This window comes from Pygocentrus nattereri, chromosome 5, assembly GCF_015220715.1.
Source record: "Pygocentrus nattereri isolate fPygNat1 chromosome 5, fPygNat1.pri, whole genome shotgun sequence".
In the NCBI taxonomy this organism is placed as follows: domain Eukaryota; kingdom Metazoa; phylum Chordata; class Actinopteri; order Characiformes; family Serrasalmidae; genus Pygocentrus; species Pygocentrus nattereri.
Window position 1 is genome coordinate 23,023,149 of NC_051215.1, and position 16,785 is coordinate 23,039,933.

Consider the following 16,785-nt stretch of genomic DNA (forward strand, 5'->3'; position numbering starts at 1 on the left):
AACTGCTCCCCAGGCACTGGACAGGGCTGCCCACCACTCTGGGCAACTGTGCTCACTGCCCCCTAGTGTGTAAGTGGTGTTTCACTACACGGATGGGTTAAACGAGAAGGTGAAATTCCACCTTCCAAATAATGTTTTTAACTTCTATTCTCCTTTACTTTACCTTCTAAATGACTCGTGTATGTTCGTAAAGCACTTGAGTCACAGCAGCGCATGAAACATGAGCAAGTCACATTCTACTTAATGTGACTGTGAAATACAGCAACTTGAATAATTGCGATTGTCTCAAATAATCGTGATCAGATGATCGTGTAATAGCTAATGCAACTGTGATATTTTGTGTATTCATTTCTCTGAGCATGTTTGACAATATTGTCAAATGTCCAGACATACTGAGTCTCAATGACCAGAACCAGCACGGTCAGAATATTCTTGCACTTGAGCCTCACGATGGTCATCTTTTCCACAGTGATGCAGTATGCTGAGCTACATTAAGGCTATCTGTTATTAGAACAACACTGCTGATGCTATTAAGAGACACAGTAATAGAACAAAGCTGAGTTAGCGTGCGCAGCGACAATGAATTGATTATACCTGCTAAAAGCAACACAGCATATTTTGACATCAGCACCTTTAACAGTGTTGAATATCTCCAGCAGACTGTGAGTGAATTTATGTGGCTGAAATCAGACCTCAGACCTCATATTTTGCAGTGTTAAAAACATCTTAGTACATCTGAAAACCAGAGCCAGAGTATTTTTACTGAGAAAAACATGAAAAAAGGACCAGGTCCAGTGAAAATGATGCTTTCATGCCTTCATTTCTCCTCTAGTTGGCTTCATATTCCCCAGCTTTTTGCTTTAATTTTCCATTCCAGCTTAAATGCAGCAGCAGTTACGTTCTGCTGTTCCTTTACACGGATCAGGCATAACATTATGACCACCTCATTTTATCAGCTCCACTTACGACATAGCTGCACTTTGTAGTTCTACAGTTACAGACTGTAGTCCATCTGTTTCTCTGATACTTTGTTAGCCCCCTTTTACCCTGTTCTTCAGTGGTCAGGACCCCCATGGATCCTGACAGAGCAGGTACTATTTGGGTGGTGGATCATTTGCAGCACTGCAGTAACACTGACATGGTGGTGGTGTGTTAGTGTGTGTTGTGCTGGTATGAGTGGATCAGACACAGCAGTGCTGTCCTCAAATAGCTACCAGTGTCATTTTACAGCAGGTAAAAGTGGCCCAAATCTGTTTTTCTTCATAAATGACACAGATGTGTGTCAGTATGACCAGATACACGCACGGAGTCCGACGTTTGAGACCCTTTCATATGTAGTACTGACATCTAACGCATATGTGATATGTGGCACTCGGACTCGGAATTCGGAATCGGAATTCTTGCAACTTTTACGGCTCCACAGCAACAGCCTAAATAAGCCACCGACATGCAGACTGACCTTCATCACTTCAACCTGTAGGTCTTCGTGGAGGGTTGGCGTCACACTGATGGCCTTCAGCATCTGACTCAGCAGCTGCTTCTCCGGCGCTTCTGTTTCCGCAGCAACAAAGTGATCCTCGCAAAGTATCTTCTGCCGTAGGACCACGTGGAGATTCAGGGGGGGGGGGGTCCATGATAAGATACAAAGGCAAAGGATCCATGAGTGACATTAACATGAATGATCATTAGGACAAGTTAAATAGCCATCGCAGGGCTATTTATTCATTTATTAATTTACTGTTATTTTTTCCTTGATCAGTGGTGAGTTTACGGGTGCCATGTGGGTGGGGAATGTTAGGGGGACTGGGTAATACATTCTGTTGCTATGTTTTTTGTTGACCACTGCTATAATGATTATTATTATTATTATTATTATTATTATTATTATTACTACACACTATTGGATTATTTATACTAACTTCTTTCACCTTTTAATAAAACTTAATTAAAATATTACATAATAAAGAAAAAGTACAGAACATCTTGGTTAAGTTTCTGGAAAAGATAACATTGTGAACTTCTCCTCATTTCCTTGTTTGCATTCTGGTAGAAGAGTCAGCTGAACAAACAGAACAGAACGCCCTCACCTGCATCCCCATGAGAGCTGTTTGGGCCAACTTGGGGTTTTTGGACTCCAGAGCCAGACGAAGTGGGAAGAGACATCTCTCCCTAAAAACACAGACCAAACCGTCAGCAGAGGAGCATCACTGAAAAGGAGATTAGATATAAGATAATCCACCTGAATAAGGAAGGAGAAAGTCAAAGTGAAAAAAACAGGAATTTCCAAAACTGGAGTTCAAAAACTGATTAAAAGCTACAGAGAAAATATGTCTCCTAACAACCACCTGGAAGAGCTGGTCGACAACAAAACTGCCCCCATTAGATAAACACCACTGAATGGGTTTGATTACTTCAGAAAATTATCAACCAGCTTCTAAGACTGAGCTTTGGAAGTGTGTCTGCAGATTCTTTGAGGAGCTGAAAGAATGGAAGCAGTAATGAGAGCAAATGGTAGAAAAATAAATGACAATAAATTTTACAACCTGTCAACACTTTATGGCTGTTTTGACTGTAAATAAAACAAATGAAATGGAGATCTGACTTTTGTATGTTTATTCTAACAATATAGCTGAGAATCAGCCACCCCCACCCCCTGTGTACTGAAACAGCACTGATAACCCAGAGGAGGAGAACAACAAAAAACTCTGAGACATGATTTCACGAGACAAGCCTTGAATCTCACATCCTCCAGCAAATTACCACTGAGTCAGTGAACATGGGTCAGGAACTTCCTCAGAGAGAACGTCCTTAAATGAGCACGGAGACCTTCACATGGTGGAAACCAGCAAGAGAGAAAGATTATTATGTAAACCATGTGATGTTTGTTCATGACACCTTTAGAGGGCGGCACTGAGCGACATTAGTTTACTCAATGTTTGTTAATGACACCTTCAGAGGGCGGCGCTGAGCGACGTTTGTTTACTAAATGTTTGTTAATGACACCTTCAGAGGGCGGCGCTGAGCGACATTTGTTTACTCAATGTTTGTTAATGACGCCTTCAGAGGGCACGCTGAGCGACATTTGTTTACTCAATGTTTGTTAATGATGCCTGTAGAGGGCAGCGCTGAGCGACATTTGTTTACTCGATGTTTGTTAATGATGCCTGTAGAGGGCAGCGCTGAGCGACATTTGTTTACTCGGTGTTTGTTAATGACACTTTTAGAGGGCGGCGGTGAGCGACATTTGTTCATAGTATGGTTGTTAATGACGCCTTCAGAGGGTGGGGGCGAGCGACTTTGTTTAGTTGATGTTTGTTCATGATGCCTTTAGAGGGCAGCGGTGAGCGATGTTTGTTTATTCGATCTTTGCTCATGAGGCCTTTAGAGGGCGTGGGGAATGACATTTGTTTATTTGATGTTTGGTAATGATGACTTTAGAGGGCGGAACTGAGCATAACATTTATAATAGTGACACTTAGAGTATGTAATGAAGTGCTGTTTATCTGAAGGTGGACAATTTTGGTGGTCAACCAGGTCTTTCAGGTGGTTGTTAGGAGACCCGTTTTCTCTGCGGCCTCCAATCATCTCCTCAGAAACATCTCCTGTATTTTTTCAGTTGCTGGCTCTTGTCTGAGATCATGTCCCTTGATGCTTCTTACAGCAAATCAGATGACCGAAAGCCTCCTCTTCATTTCAAACAGCTGCAGCAGCTGCTGAATGGCAGGGGAAACCAAAACAACAGCACTCAATTCGACCCCTTCCAAAGGCCACAGTGTTTACAGCCATTTGTTCCAACCTCACAGCACAGCCCCACCTGATGTTGTTAATGGTTCAAGCATGGAAACCTCATTAGTCATGTCAGGTGTGGCGGGACACGTTTAGAGCAAATATACGCAGCTCTCACACTCATCTACATCCATTTAGCACTGCAGCAGCTATTCAGGCTGAAAAGCAGAGTCAGTGAGGCAACACAGAGGAAGCACAACACATTACTCACCTGAGCTTTGCCGCTGAGGTCTTCACCGGTCCATTTTGAGCCTCTAGGGTTTCTGTGAGGAGAAAAAGGAAGAAAAAAATAAACCAAAAAACTAAGATTGAATGCATTAAGAGGGAATCATTGATGTTGGTGAAGACCACTGAAAGGGCCATGTTAAAAAATCTACACAAACCTGTGGGCCAGCTGTGCTATTTTATTTTTACTTCATCTTTTCTTATCTCACGTTAGGAAATCTTAACTCACTCGATTAAAGACAACAATCACCTGTCGTGTCTGTTACGTTGCAACTGAGCATACAAGCACAGCTGAAACGTAAACACGTAATCAAGCTAGTTAGTTAGACAGCTAATCTTAGCTGCTGTTACTCATGTATAAAAGGTTAAATAAAACTAAAGCGCAATAAACTGAGAGTAAAGATTGTTATGAAAGTGTTTCGTGCTGTTTATCAGAGTGTCGCTTTCAGTTTCAGTCTCCATTTCCCAAACGCTTTAGCCGAGTGCACTAACGTTATTCCTCCTAATAAACAGACACACAGTCAGCTCCATCTCCTTGTTGTTCACCACCATCAGGATAATATTGTACCTCAGTTTTTAGCAACATTAACACATGAAGATAATAAGAGGGACAGTGGAGGCCGTGTTTGCAACTTCTAGGGTTTTAAATGCTGCAAAAACCAAAAAAAAAAAAAACTCACAAGTCAAAGCACCGTTTTCAGTGTAGATAAATGTAGAGTCATTATGCTGGTTATAGTGAACTGTGCTGCCTTTCGAAGCATAAAACAATAGAAACAGATGGTTAAACAGAAGTTAAGATGCTCTGTGGTTTATCTTAAAGTTAAAAAAATATTTGGGATATTTTGGCAACTTGGGATGTTTCTGCAACACCATTTTCTTATCTGGAAATAATAGTAACATTATAGACTTAAGCTTAAGAGCTGTTATTCTGTAATGACATCTGTCCTAGATTCAGTTTTAACTGAAGTTTCCATGACAACAAATTAGATCTCAGACTTAAGAATTTTCTGTAATATGGCCCCTGGACTGGGTTGCATCAGGTTTGTGTAAGTTTATATTTAAATTTGGGCATAAAGTCTTTACTGAGTCCTTAGTTATACCAGTTAGTTTCCAACTCTCATTTTACTTATACTAAATCTGTAAGTCGTGTCTTGACTAGTATTATACAACAGTTGGTTCCGGCCATGCGAGCTGATTGGTTGAGAGGCATTCTAACTGTGCTGTTATTTCACCGTAACATCACGTTTAATTCTCAAACACTGTGTCACTCCACTGAGATGCTGTTGCTAAGCAACGACTCTGACAGCAGTAGGAGACGCTCAGGCCATTTGAACGTTTTTACTTCTTACTTTGCCACAAACAGAAAGCAGACCCTTTTAAGATCACATTTGACCGACAGCCGATTTGGTCCAACTCTGAAGATGAGAAGACACTAAATTCCCAAACTGTCGTCACCACTGAGCAGCTTTTCAGACGGCAGCTGTGAAGGAAGAACAGCTAAACAACCTGGAATCAGCCAGAAATGAACCAAATACCATTCGCCAAATTAAATGGGCTGTAAGATGCTTTACAGACTGGCTGGAACAAAACAGCATTAATACTGATCTGGAATAAAACTGACCAAACTGAGCTGAACCTGATATTGCGGCAGTTTTATGGCTCAGTCTGATTTGGTCAGACTGTGAAGATCAGACGACACATTTTGTGAATGGCATTGGGTTCATTTCTGGCTGATTCCAGGTTGTTTAGTTGTTCTGTCACAGCTGCCGACTGAAAAGCTGCTCAGTGGTGATGACAGTTTGGGAATTTAGCGTAAGGACCTGGAGAATGAACTGCTGGCTGTGCAGCGAGTGGGCGGAGCTTGTTACTCTGATGTATCAACAAACTGCTTGTTAAGGAACTATAATTTGGAGGAAGGAACTGAACATTAAAACATATTAAACGCCGCGTTCAGGGCCCAGTTTATTAAGTTCTTACTGTATTTATTTAACTGTTGTATTAAAGCAGTAGAACACTCGAGGAGTGTGTTATCGCCAATAACATCACGGCTGTGATGATGTACTGAGTAGCAGTACCTACAATACTCGCTTTTATCATGTTGAAGGTTCATTTGGTCATATTTAAAATGAAGATACTGGAAAACAAATTCATTTCAAAGGGTATCAAATAAAATTGCATTAGACAAAATTTCAACTGTTATCATACATTTTCAAAAGGACTTTCTTTTTTTGTGTGGTACAGTTCAAGGTGAACTGCTTCCCCATTCATAAACAAATAACTGTATTTTAAAATTTATTTGGTTAATATGACAATATATATTTTGAAATATATTTTAGTCTTGGAATGTATTTCAGCATGGACTGCAATGTACATTTGACATGTTTTTCAAATACAGCCAAAAAAAATAGGATGCCGTGTAAAAACTAAATAAAAACATCATGCAATGATGTGCAATGTTTTTAAAAATATATGCCTTTTTGAGTTTCATGCCAACAAAACCGTTCCAAAAAAAAGTTTTTTTTCTCAACGTAAAATACAAAGAACTTTTGCTTTTCATCATCTACAGTATTTAATATGATTAAAAGATTCAGAGAATCTGGAGAAATCTCTGTTTACATGTCAACATATCGCTGCCATCTGAACAAACCCATGTATATCCATATCCATTTTTGTCTTTTTTCAGTTTTTGACATAATTTGAAAACGGCTGTTGTCCTTTATATTGTGTCAAAATTTCATGACCCAACATCACTTAGAAAAAATTCTGGTTCCATTGACTCATATTAAAAGTAATGTATGTGTTTTCCTTCTCCTGTAAAGTTACCATTTTGGAGTTATGAGGTTTTCTTCCAACAACAGCAAAATGCTGCCATCCAGACGACGTCTTTTTCAGGGAAGACTTTGATTATTTCAGCATTGCTCCGTATTAAAAGAGTGCGGGTGCTAAACTGACCTGCCTGCAATCCAGACCGGTCACCACTGATAACATTTTGTGCATTATGAAATTAAAAATATGACAAATGAGACCCTGAACTGATGAGCAGCTAAAATCCTGTATCAAACAAAAACAGGAAAATACTTTACTTTCAAAACTACAGCAGTGTCTCCTCAGTTCCCAAACACTTACAGAGTGTTAAAGGAAGAGGTGGTGAAACACAGTGGTAAACAGGATCCCAATTGTTTTGGAATGTGCTGTTGGCATCAAATTCAAAATGGGCAAATATTAAAAAAAAATTCCCAGTTTCAACATTTAAAATGTTGTCATTGTAGCACTTTTATCTAAAATTATGGTTTAAATGTTTTGCACATCATTGCATCCTATTTTTATTTACATTCTGCACAGCATCCTTTTTTGGAAATTGGGTTGTAGATAAAAATAATATATATATATATATATATATATATATATATATATATATATATATATATATATATATATATATATATATATATATATATATATACACACTTTTTTTATTTTTTCCTATATGGGAAAGATTTGACAAATTACACATTCTGTAAAACATGATAATTGAAGCAAGATTCGCCTTTATGGTTATAACACTATAAACACCTGCTGTTTACAGTGTGTGTATCTATTCCCAATTCATCTCCTTGTGAACAGAAGCTCTTATATAACCCGTGTAGGCTGGTGAAGCTTCTGTAGCCATTTCCAAATCCAGTTGCACTCAACAGTTGTGTGGCCAGAGAAAACACAACCTGTGGAGCTGAAGGGGAATTTCACCACTTTTTAAAAACTAATTTCTGCATAATTAATTTTGCAAAACAATCCGCAAAGAAAACGTATTTTTTCAGATTCATCACAGTCACAGTAACTATTTAATTAGTAAATAAAATTGACATTTTCAATGTTCATATTTTATTGTTGCACGTTGTTTATTATAATGTATCAAAATAAAGTGGAATTATTCAGACATAAACCCACATTTAGGCAGCAATATCATTTAAAATACAATATTTCTTGTGCTTTACATTGACTAACAACACACTTTTAGGAAAAATGCAAAGACTGGCAACCCAAATGGAAAAGAATATATATATTCCAAATGTATTTATGAAATATATATTTTGTAATGTATGAAAAAGACCAAAAAATTGTCTTTTTTAGAAATTATATGATATTTTTTTCAATTGTATGTAATTTTGACAAAGGTTACAGACTTCCGTAAATATGGACAGTAAACAAAACAGCTATATTTGTGTTGTAGCCATGGTGACCCCTGGGTCCTGTCACCACCACTGTAGAGAGATCTGAACCATTTTACACCAAACTGCTCTGAATCTCTCAGTTTACAGCTCAAACACTGAATTATGAAATTCTGGTGGGAGTCCCCTTCAACAGGGTGAATATACATACATCTCCTAAACACATTTTATAACTGTACACACTTAACAGCGCAAAGGAAGAGCTTCTGGTTGTGCTGCATGTTCGGTTACCGCATCTGTACGGCTGTCCAGCCACGTAGCCTCTTTACTGAATCTCCACACAGCCTAACATTGATAATTCAGTCATAAACAGCGGAATCTGAACTAGGGTGCACATACTGACAGGGGGATCATCAGTCAGTGGGGTTTTTTCCATGTGTTATTTCTTCTTTAATTCTTAGATATAAATGTTATATTAAAAATATAAATGGCAACTCATTTATCTGAGGAACATCTTCATATTTAGACATGTTCAACAACAGGCAATACACCAACCGGCCACTTCACTAAAACCACCTCCTTGTTTCTACGCTTATTGTCCATTTTATCAGCTCCACTTACTCTATAGCTGCACTTTGTAGTTCTACAGTTACAGACTGTAGTCCATCTGTTTCTCTGATACTTTGTTAGCCCCCTTTTACCCTGTTCTTCAGTGGTCAGGACCCCCATGGACCCTCACAGAGCAGGTACTATTAGGGTGGTGGGTCATTCTCAGATCATGCTGCTTGAGTTTATAAACACTGTGTCCACTCACTGTCCACTCTATTAGACACTCCTACCCTGTTGGTTCACCTTGTAGATGTAAAGTCAGAGACGATAGCTCATCTGCTGCTGCAGTTTGTGTTGGTCATCCTCTAGTCCTTCGTCAGTGGTCACAGGATGCTGCCCACAGGACGCTGTTGGCTGGATATTTTAGTTAGTGCACTGTTCTCAGTCCAGCAGCGACACTGAGGTGTTTAAAAACTCCAGCAGCACTGCTGTGTCTGATCCACTCGTGCCAGCACAACACACACTAAAACACCACCACCACGTCAGTGTCACTGCAGTGCTGAGAATGATCCACCACCCAAAGAGTACCTGCTCTGTGAGGGTCCATGGGGGTCCTAACCACTGAAGAACAGGGTAAAAGGAGGCTAACAAAGTGTTTGCATAGAAACAAGGAGGTGTTGAGATGGTTCTTCAAGGGTTCTTCAGCAAAGAAAATGGTTCTATATAGAACCATGGAGATACAAAAGAACTCTTTGCATGATTAAATGGTTCTTCACATTGATGGAGTTTGTGCTGCAGCTGCAGATGGTTCTATATACAATCTTCTATTGTTACAAGCTTGATATTGTTACAATAGAAGAACCCTATTTTTGGTGCTACACAGAATCCTTTTCAAAAAGGTTCTATACAGAACCATAAGTAACATTTTCCATCAACCTGAAGAACCCTTTCATGATGCAAAGAACCATTCAATCATGCAAAGGATTCTTGGAGTGTTCAGGGTACAGAACCATTTTCTTTACTAAAGAACCTTTGAAGAATCATCTGCTTTAAGTGTGCATGGTTGATCAGTGTACTACTGCACTGCTCTCTTACAAAGATGGTTCTTCAAGGGTTCAAAAGTAAAGAGAATGGTTCTCATTTGAACCAAAAGTGTTGTATATGGTTCTATACAGGCTCTATATAAAACCATATACAATACATTCTCCATCCATCTGAAGAACCTCTTCACCGTGCAAAGAACTGTTTAAACATGCAAAGGGTTCTTTGAGTGTTCATGATTCTCTACAGAACCATTTTCTTTTTAAAGTGTATATGGATCGGTACTACTGCACTACTCTCTTAATAAACATGGTTCTTCAAGAATTCTTTGGTAAAGGTAATTGTTCTAATTAGAACCACTCGTGCTTAAAAGGTTCCTTGCATGATGACATGGTTCTTCAGAGTGATGGCAAATATGCTGTCTATGGCTCTACGTATGATCTTCATTGAACCATATACCATACATTCTCCATCAGTCTGAAGAACCTCTTCACCATGCAAAGAACAATTTAAGCATGCAAAGGTTCTCTATAGAACCATCTTCTTTACCAAAGAACCCTTAAAGAACCATTTTTAAAGTACGGTACCACTGCACTACTCTCTCTCTCTCTCTCTCTCTCTCTCTCTTCAAGAATTCTTTAGTAAAGGGAATCGTTCTAATTAGAACATTTTATGCTTAAATGGTTCTTGAAATGGTGAAAAGGTTCTTTAGACTGATGGCAAATGACTTGTATATAGTTCCATATAGGCTCTATCTAGAACCACATACAATACATTCTCCAGCTAAGTGAAGAAACACTTCACCATGCAAAGAACCATCATGGTTCTAATTAGAACCATCATGGTTCTAATTAGAACCATTCCCTTTACTACTGAACCCTTGAGTAAGGCTCTTTTTAAGAGTGTAATGATGAGGTTTGATTCATTTTGGGAACAAACCCGATTCGTGCATGTTTTGTTTTGCACATTCGCGACCGACTGGTGTCCAATACTGAACAAAAAAAGTTTTCATCCTAAAATGTAGTTTAGAGTCGCACTGAGTGAACGTCGGTGAAACAATCGACATAAACGACTTAAAAAACACGTAAATAAAGCTGTACAGCTGCGCCCTGTGGAGCCTGAAGAAGACGGAGCTGTTGACAGGTGTAGGAATGAAAATAAGCCCGAGTCTCAAGCTCAAAAGGCTCCCTACTCCCTACACCCTACGTAGCGCACTTAAGGGATTACAGCTTCTACACCGAAATATCACACCAAGTGTTAACGAGGGATTCATGCAGCTTTGTCGAATTGCAAATGGCTTCCTATTAACAAACATTTCGATGCAGAAGCTGTGTTTTTCCCATGGCATACATCGTGCACTACAAAGGACATAAGGGTGTAGGGAGCAATTTGAGACTCAGCCCGAGACTTACCACAAGCAGAGGTGCAGGCATCCCGAATAGCTTTGTATTTGTTCCCGGAGGCTTCTTTCTGGAGCTTCCGTAGGATTTCCTCCATCGTGCGAGAGAAAGTTGATGTGTTGAGATTCAAACGGTTAATAAGAAAATGTAGTTTTAGGCCTCCGGTTCAGTGGCGACGCATCCCCGCTGTAGCGTTAACGTTAGCCAGGCTACAGATGATTCACTCTCAGCCGCTGACAGACGTCAGTCCCGCAGATCAGTACGAAACGGTTTATTCGCGTTCACCACGAACGAAGCCGGCGTCCACGTTGTAATTTCAGCCTAACATCGCAAGTAATCTGGAGCAAAGGCTGGGGCAAATAAATTACCGCCCTCAGATCCGAGGGGCTCCGCTCCGCTCCGGTCGCCTCCTCCCAACCGGACTCCACGGAGCGAGGAAACTGCGGCTCTGGATCCTGAGATTCGGTGGCGCGGGAGTTTTGAACGGGAATATTTAAACAGGGGCGTAGCCAGAACATTTACGCCACAAACTATTATATTGAGGCCACAAATTACTATAATGAGGCCAACATTTACTATGTTGAGGCCACAAATGACTATATTTAAGCCTCAGTTTACTACATTGAGACCACATCTTACTATATTGAGGCCACAAATTACTATACTTCTTCTTCTTCTTTCGGCTGCTCCCTTTAGGGGTCGCCACAGCGGATCATCTGCCTCCATCTTGCCCTATCCATTGCCTCCTCTACTTTCACACCAACCACCTCCATGTCCACCTTCACTACATCCATAAACCTTCTCTGAGGTCTACCTCTTCTCCTTCTACCCGGCAGCTCCATCTCCAACATTCTTTGACCAATATATCCACTATTCCTCCTCAACACATGTCCAAACCATCTCAACCTGGCCTCTCTGGCTTTATCTCCAAACTGCTCCACCTTCACTGTCCCTCTGATCTGCTCATTTCTAATCTTGTCCATCTTTGTCACTCCCAACGAAAATCTCAGCATCTTCATCTCCCCCAGCTCCAGCTCAGCCTCCTGTCTTTTAGACAGAGCCACAGTCTCCAAACCATACATCATAGCAGGACACACTACTGTCTTGTAAACCTTCCCTTTCACTCTTGCTGCTATCCTTCTGTCACACATCAGCCCTGACACCCGTCTCCACCCACTCCATCCTGCCTGCACCCTCTTCTTCACCTCTTTTCTACACTGTCCATTGCTCTGGATGGTTGACCCAAGATATTTGAAGTCATCCACCTTTACGACCTCTACTCCTTGCATCTTCACCTTTCCATCTGCCTCCCTCTCATTCACACACATGTATTCCGTCTTGTCTCTACTGACCTTCATTCCTCTCCAGTGCAAACCTCCACCTCTCCAGATTCTTTTCCACCTGCTCTCTAGGTCACAAATTACTATATTGGGGCCACAAACTATTATATTGAGGCCACAAATTACTATAATGAGGCCAAAATTTACTATGTTGAGGCCACAAATTACTATATTTAAGCCTCACTTTACTACATTGAGACCACATCTTACTATATTGAGGCCACAAATTACTATATTGGGGCCACAAACTATTATATTGAGGCCACAAATTACTCTAATGAGGCCAAAATTTACTATGTTGAGGCCACAAATTACTATATTTAAGCTTCACTTTACTACCTTGAGGCCACATCTTACTATATTGAGGCCACAAATTACTATACTGAGGCCACAACTTACTATATTGAGGCCACAAAGTACTCTAATGAGGCCAAAATTTACTATGTTGAAGCCACAAATTACTATATTTAAGCCTCACTTTACTACCTTGAGGCCACAAATTACTATACTGAGGCCACAACTTACTATATTGAGGCCACAAATTACTATAATTAAGCCACAGTTTACTACATTGAGGCCACAACGTACTATATTGAGGCCACAAACTATTATTTTGAGACCACAAATTACTATATTGAGGCCACAAACTATTATATTGAGGCCACAAATTACTATAATGATGCCAAAATTTACTACATTGAAGCTACATTCTTACTATACTGAGGCCACACATTACTATATTGAGGCTACTAGCTATTATATTGAGAACACAAATTACTATAATGATGCCATAATTTACTACATTAAGGCCACAACTTACTATATTGAGGCCATAAATTACTATAATGATGCCAAAATGTATTACATTGTGGACACATATTACTAAATTGAGGCCACAAATGACTATATTGAAGACAAAAATTACATTATTGAGGCCAGAAATTACTATTATGATGCCAAAATTTACTATGTTGCAAATTACTAAACTGAGGCCACACATTAGCATATTGAGGCCACAAATTACTACACTGAGGCCACAAACTATTATACTGAGGCCACAAATTATTATATGTAAGCCCAAAATCAAGTTTGTCATAACTTGTGGCCTTAATAAATTAATTTGAAGCTACACCCTAAAATAATCAGCCTGTCACATTACGTGCTCTGTAGAAAGGGGAGGGGCCAAGGTTAGACCCAGTGTTTTTAGTTGGGTGGCAAACTACTTGTAAAATAAAACTTAATGAAGAGGCAGTTAATAACGTTCTTCTGCGCTTGTATTAAACTGGCTTTACTAAATCAACTGAAATTGATTTTAGTCCTGGTTTTGACAAGGTTAAAAACAGTGTTTATTTGGTTCCCTTATTTTTTCTGCTGAATACTGTGTCCTCAGTTAAAAGCCTGTAATCCACATTACAACATATAACAAAATAAAAATACGGTATTAATGTGGGAACAAAGAGGACAACGACCAGCCGCTTATTGTGAGCATTATCACCGGACATTGTCCTTATAACTTATTACCTTATCAGTTGTTCTGATGGCAGATTTTCAGCGTTGGACAGTAACTGAGTAACTGTAATTAGTTTCTGTACTTAAGTAGTTATTTCATGTATCTGTACTGAAGTTTTTCCATTTTTGGCGACTTTTAACTTTCACTCCACTACATTTCAAAGTCTAATCTCTTACTTTTTCCTCCACTACATTTTATGAAATCTGTCATTCTTTTTGGTTTCTGTGTGTATAAAAACGTAACATGTCAAAACGAAAGAAGTGCAAAGCAAGAACACCAATCAGGGCACAGCGGTCACTTTGTTTTGAGCTTGTTTTGTCCTGTTGGTCATACCGACCCAGTGCAGCACACGGTTCAACGTCAGCGCAGCAGTGTACAATGTTGGGAGTCTATTCAACATAAATGATGAACTAACCTAACTTTGTGTAAATAGAGCACAATATAGAAATATGTCCACATATGCAGTCGTGACTGACGCGGCTTTTTTCTGAATTTATACAAACACCATTTCATTTTATAGTAAATTAGTTTGGGCTGGTTTATGTTTATGAACAGAGACCTACAGATCAATATAGTAAAGGAGCTCATTTGTGATCCTGAGTTTAAAGCCAGTTTTTATTAAACTTAAACTTGGAACTAAGTTGTAAATAAATCTTAAACTGAAACTTTGCTTGTTTGTAAAAAGTGATTTCAGAGCCACTTCGTTCTCCCTGATGGAAACTGTTTACCTTCAGTGTTTTGTGCTTATGATCATTTTAATAGACGTCAGCATCACTAATGACCTTCTATTAAAAGACTGGTTTACCAAGAGAGACACTGGAGGATTTTCACCTAAAATGAGTTCATGAAGCGAGTCTTGTTATAAAAATGATAACAGGACATCAGAGCCATAATTAATCTTTCAGTACTTTTACTTTTGATACTTAAGTACTTTTGAAGGCAAATATTTTAGTACTTTTATTCAAGTGGAGGTCTAAAGGGAGGAACTTCTACTTTTACTGGAGTAATATTTTACCTTGGGTGTCTCTACTTTAACTTTTAGAACATAGTTTGTGTACTTCATCCATCACTGCAGATTTTTGCAGGGAGCAGGTAGGACAGCATTTCTCTGGTGACTGCTTTATTGATGAAAGGTGACTGTCTCATTTTGCAAAATGGTGGCCATGCGTCAGACATGGGTGGCACTGGCCACCCCTTGGCTGTGCCATTGCATTTAAGGCAACTGTCCACCCTGTTAGACACTCCTACTTTCTCTGTCCACCTTGTAGATGTAAAGTCAGAGATGATAGCTCATCTGCTGCTGCACAGTTTGTGTAGGTCATCCTCTAGTCCTTCATCAGTGGTCACAGGAGGCTGTTGGCTGGATATTTTTGGTTGGTGGACTGTTCTCAGTCCAGCAGTGACACTGAGATGTTTAAAAACTCCAGCAGCACTGCTGTGTCTGATCCACTCAGACCAGCACAACACACACTAACACACTACCACCATGTCAGTGTTACTACAGTGTTGAGAATGACCCACCACCCAAACAGTACCTGCTCTGTGAGGCTCCATGGGGGTCCTGACCACTGAAGAACAGGGTAAAAGGGGGTAACAAAGTATCAGAGAAACAGATGGACTACAGTCTGTAACTGTAGAACTACAAAGTGCAGCTATAGAGTAAGTGGAGCTGATAAAATGGACAATGAGTGCAGAAACAAGGAGGTGGTCATGATGTTGTGCCTGGTTGATGTATGTCCATGTCCTAGATTTCTATACGGTTATGTATAATGCCAGACAGCTAAATACATGAACAAATTCATTTGAATTTCTTCTTCATAATAACGCAGTGATTCTGAACCTTTTTCAGAACGACAGAGTCTGACCTGGCTCTTCCATTCATGCACGACAATTTGGCTGTAAACTGTGAAGAAACCATATTTACTTTGGCTGGATTAAACAATACAGGCAGGCAAAAAACAACCAGTTAATTCTGTGTATTATTTTGTGATTATTGTTGCATTTTATTCACTTACTCCAGCAGTCCTGCTGAAAAAAAGACCATTAGAACTATTAGGATTAAGACCTGAAGGTTTTGCTTTTTAGTGGGAATTGTCTTAAGGGTTACCATTTGAGACCACTAGTTTCCTATAGGACAATGTTTTATCCCTTCAGAAAACCATGATATGCATCTGGGATCAGTCCCAGAACACTAGATAAGATTAGAGTCCTTTACACTGTGATGTCAACCTGTCAGGAAAACACACAATACCATTACAGACTACTGAACACCATTAGGAACCAACAGAGACTTTGAATAGTTCCTATGTCTTGTTTTTGTTTTTCTTTTTTGGCTGGAAGGATGTGTGTGTATGGGCTACACTCAATACTACGGAAGCCCATTCTTTCCAGGACGAAGAGAAAAAAAACAGTCATCTTTTTTTTTCTCGTTTTCTGTTTCTGGCAGGAGTATCTCAAAATTTTGCGTTGGCATCTGGTTAAAATGACTTATGTCAAAATAATAACTTATTTTTAATCAACATACAGACTGACTATGTAAAAACATAGATTATCAGAACAATAACAATGGCAAAAAAAAAGACTTAGTATCTAGCAATAATTATTATTTCAAAATAATTATTTTCTTGAAGTGCAACAATTATTTCAACATAGTATTGTAAAATATTGAGAGAATAAAACATTATTTTGAAATATTAAGTCAGTATGTAGAGAAAACAGGTTAATTATTTCAAGATATTAAGTAATTTTTTGTTCAAATGAGTAACTGT

At 39.3% G+C, this 16,785-nt stretch overlaps 1 protein-coding gene across 3 annotated transcripts in view; it reads right to left on the reverse strand.

Annotated features, from left to right (window-relative positions):
* The window catches only part of arfgef3 (ARFGEF family member 3), an 82,983-nt gene extending 71,399 nt beyond the window's left edge, over window positions 1-11,584 (reverse strand). For all 3 annotated transcript variants that reach the window (XM_017694153.2, XM_017694154.2, XM_017694152.2), the window contains exons 1-4: window positions 11,180-11,584; window positions 3,998-4,049; window positions 2,088-2,169; window positions 1,460-1,591 (exon numbers count right to left, since the gene is read on the reverse strand). In XM_017694153.2, coding sequence (XP_017549642.1) covers window positions 1,460-1,591; window positions 2,088-2,169; window positions 3,998-4,049; window positions 11,180-11,264 — 351 coding nt within the window. In that variant the 5' untranslated portion in view covers window positions 11,265-11,584. The remainder of the gene's footprint in view (window positions 1-1,459; window positions 1,592-2,087; window positions 2,170-3,997; window positions 4,050-11,179) is intronic.
* Between the last annotated feature and the right edge of the window lie 5,201 nt (window positions 11,585-16,785).